Source organism: Panicum virgatum, chromosome 4K (assembly GCF_016808335.1).
Source record: "Panicum virgatum strain AP13 chromosome 4K, P.virgatum_v5, whole genome shotgun sequence".
Taxonomy (NCBI): Eukaryota; Viridiplantae; Streptophyta; class Magnoliopsida; order Poales; family Poaceae; genus Panicum; species Panicum virgatum.
The window spans coordinates 37,471,652-37,473,723 of record NC_053139.1 but is presented as its reverse complement, the minus strand read 5'-3'; the positions used below and the strand labels follow the sequence as shown (position 1 = coordinate 37,473,723).

The following is a 2,072-nucleotide window of genomic DNA, read 5'->3' as shown; positions in this document are numbered from 1 at the left end:
ACCTTTCAACATTCCACTTTGGGCTCAGTCCCTGCGCAATTTTCTTCACTGGATAAATTGTCCAAGCTGCCGCAAGCCCGCAATCCCATTCCTAGCACACAGCTTCCCACTACCATTGCTCCCCAATCTTCCACAGCAATCGGCATCCACCAAACCGAGCTCAGAATTTTCAAACAATGGAACAAAACACCACCACATACACATGTCAGTATCAGGAAAGGATGGGCAAGAACATCAGGCTGCCGGAATTGCAAGAACAGTGACAGTTGTATTCTTTGACCTTACAATGGAAACAGCACACAGCATGTACCATATTCGTGTATACTACACATCAACGCCCCTCGAGACAAGATATGACCGAGGGCAAACATGGACTGGCATGGCATGGAAGCCCAAGTCTGAAAGAAACTGAAAAAAACGGGACTAACAATCTAGCTGACAAAGTGGCGGCGCCGCCCTTCTCGCCGGCGTCCAAAAACCAAACCGTCCGGCCGAGAGGAGGGGCACCTGGAACTGAGACAAGTTCCCATGGTTGTGTGTGGCCTGTACAGAGCACAACAACAGACTGAACATCTCTGATCCTAAGGTGTATAGGGTGCATGGAGGACCTGAGCAGCCAAGCCTCTTCCACTGCACGCTTTTGTTGTGAACAAATTCAGACAGATCAACCGCCTTGCGCATATGCGTTCGGTCGATGACAGCAATCATTGGGATGATGCCCTTGGAGCTGCATCGAGCAAAGAAGAAACGTTAGCACTTGTGTGATGATCAGCCAAGTCTGTGGCATTTTTGTATCTGGGACATGGATTGCAGGATTTGGGTTCTTACATAGGTTGCTGGCCTCGGAGCTCTTCATGAGACGGATCCGCTTGCACGAGTCGACGAACATCCTGCGTTGATGGGGAAGGAACGGATTATTAGCACGCTTGACAATCCAAGTGGATTAGCAAGAAGAGGAGGAGGCAAGTTATTAATTACTTGAAGGGGACGTCTCCGACGAGCATCCAGTCGCCGTCCTTGTCCTCGTAGGTGGGCACGTACTCGGCGCCGGTGGCGGCGTCGACGAGCCTCCCGGCGGCGCCGACGCCGAGGCAGGAGGCGAACATGCCGCGCAGCGCGCGGAGCAGCGCCGCGTACCCGTCGTGCGCCGCGAGGTCCACCTTGCGCAGGTACGGTGCGCCGTCCACGGCCACCTTGACGAGCTTGGCCTCGTCGTCGCGCAGCGCGTTGCGCCGGTACGCGCGCACCGGCGGCCACCCCACGGCCCGCGCCCTGCACGCCGTCGCCGCCGCGTCCGGGGTCAGTCAACGAGCAAGCCGGAGATCGAGCTAACGCGCGCGCGGTGAGGTTGGCTCGAGCGAGGGGAAAAGAGGGGGAGAGGATTGGAGGTGGGGGTGCTTACTTCGGGGAGGGCGGCCTGTCGTGGTCGGCGTGGGCGCGCTTGCGGTCGTCGGCGCCGGCGGAGGAGGAGGAGCCCGGGAGGGCGAGCGTGAGCGCCGTGTCGTCGTAGTCCAGGCCGGACACCGCCGGCGACGCCGCGGAGTTGGCGGAGGTCGTCGACATCGTCGTCAGTGACGCGTCTCCGTGCAAGTGCTTGCTGCTCTGGTCCTCTCGGTCTCGGCTGTCTCGCGCCGCGTGGCTCCGGCCGATACGCTCAGGGCTGCACAGAGAACGGAGGCGGCTGCGGAGGAGAAGAGAGGCGCCGGGGCCGGGGATGACGACGCGGTTGCGCGGTCGCTGTCGGAGGCGAGGGCGAGCGGTGCGGTGGTGGTGCGAGTTGTGGGGTGGCCGCGCCGCTTGCCGCTGCCTATAAAGATGCGCGCGGTCGGCGCGGGGCCCGCCGTCCGGTGTGGTGCCGCCACCCACCTTCTGGGGCTCCCAAATTTTTACTGCCACTGTTGCTGCCACTTGTCAGGTGCCGGCCGCCGCGACTCACACGACACGAGCTTGTTGAGCACGTTCATAGTCAGTCACAGCACTCGCGTGAAATTCGATCAGGGTGTGTTTAGATCCCACAAAATCCTCCAATATCCAAATTTTCCATCACATCAAAATCACATCGAAACATTAAA

General features: G+C 59.3%; 1 protein-coding gene across 1 annotated transcript; it reads right to left on the bottom strand.

Annotated features, from left to right (window-relative positions):
• Nucleotides 1-224: 224 nt before the first annotated feature.
• LOC120703820 (auxin-responsive protein IAA23-like) lies at nt 225-1,775 on the bottom strand. Its single transcript, XM_039988002.1, has 4 exons — nt 1,403-1,775; nt 979-1,272; nt 829-890; nt 225-727 (listed from the first exon to the last, which is right to left on the bottom strand). Exons 1-4 carry the CDS (start codon nt 1,561-1,563, stop codon nt 705-707), a joined length of 540 nt encoding a protein of 179 aa, XP_039843936.1. The 5' UTR covers nt 1,564-1,775; the 3' UTR covers nt 225-704.
• Between the last annotated feature and the right edge of the window lie 297 nt (nt 1,776-2,072).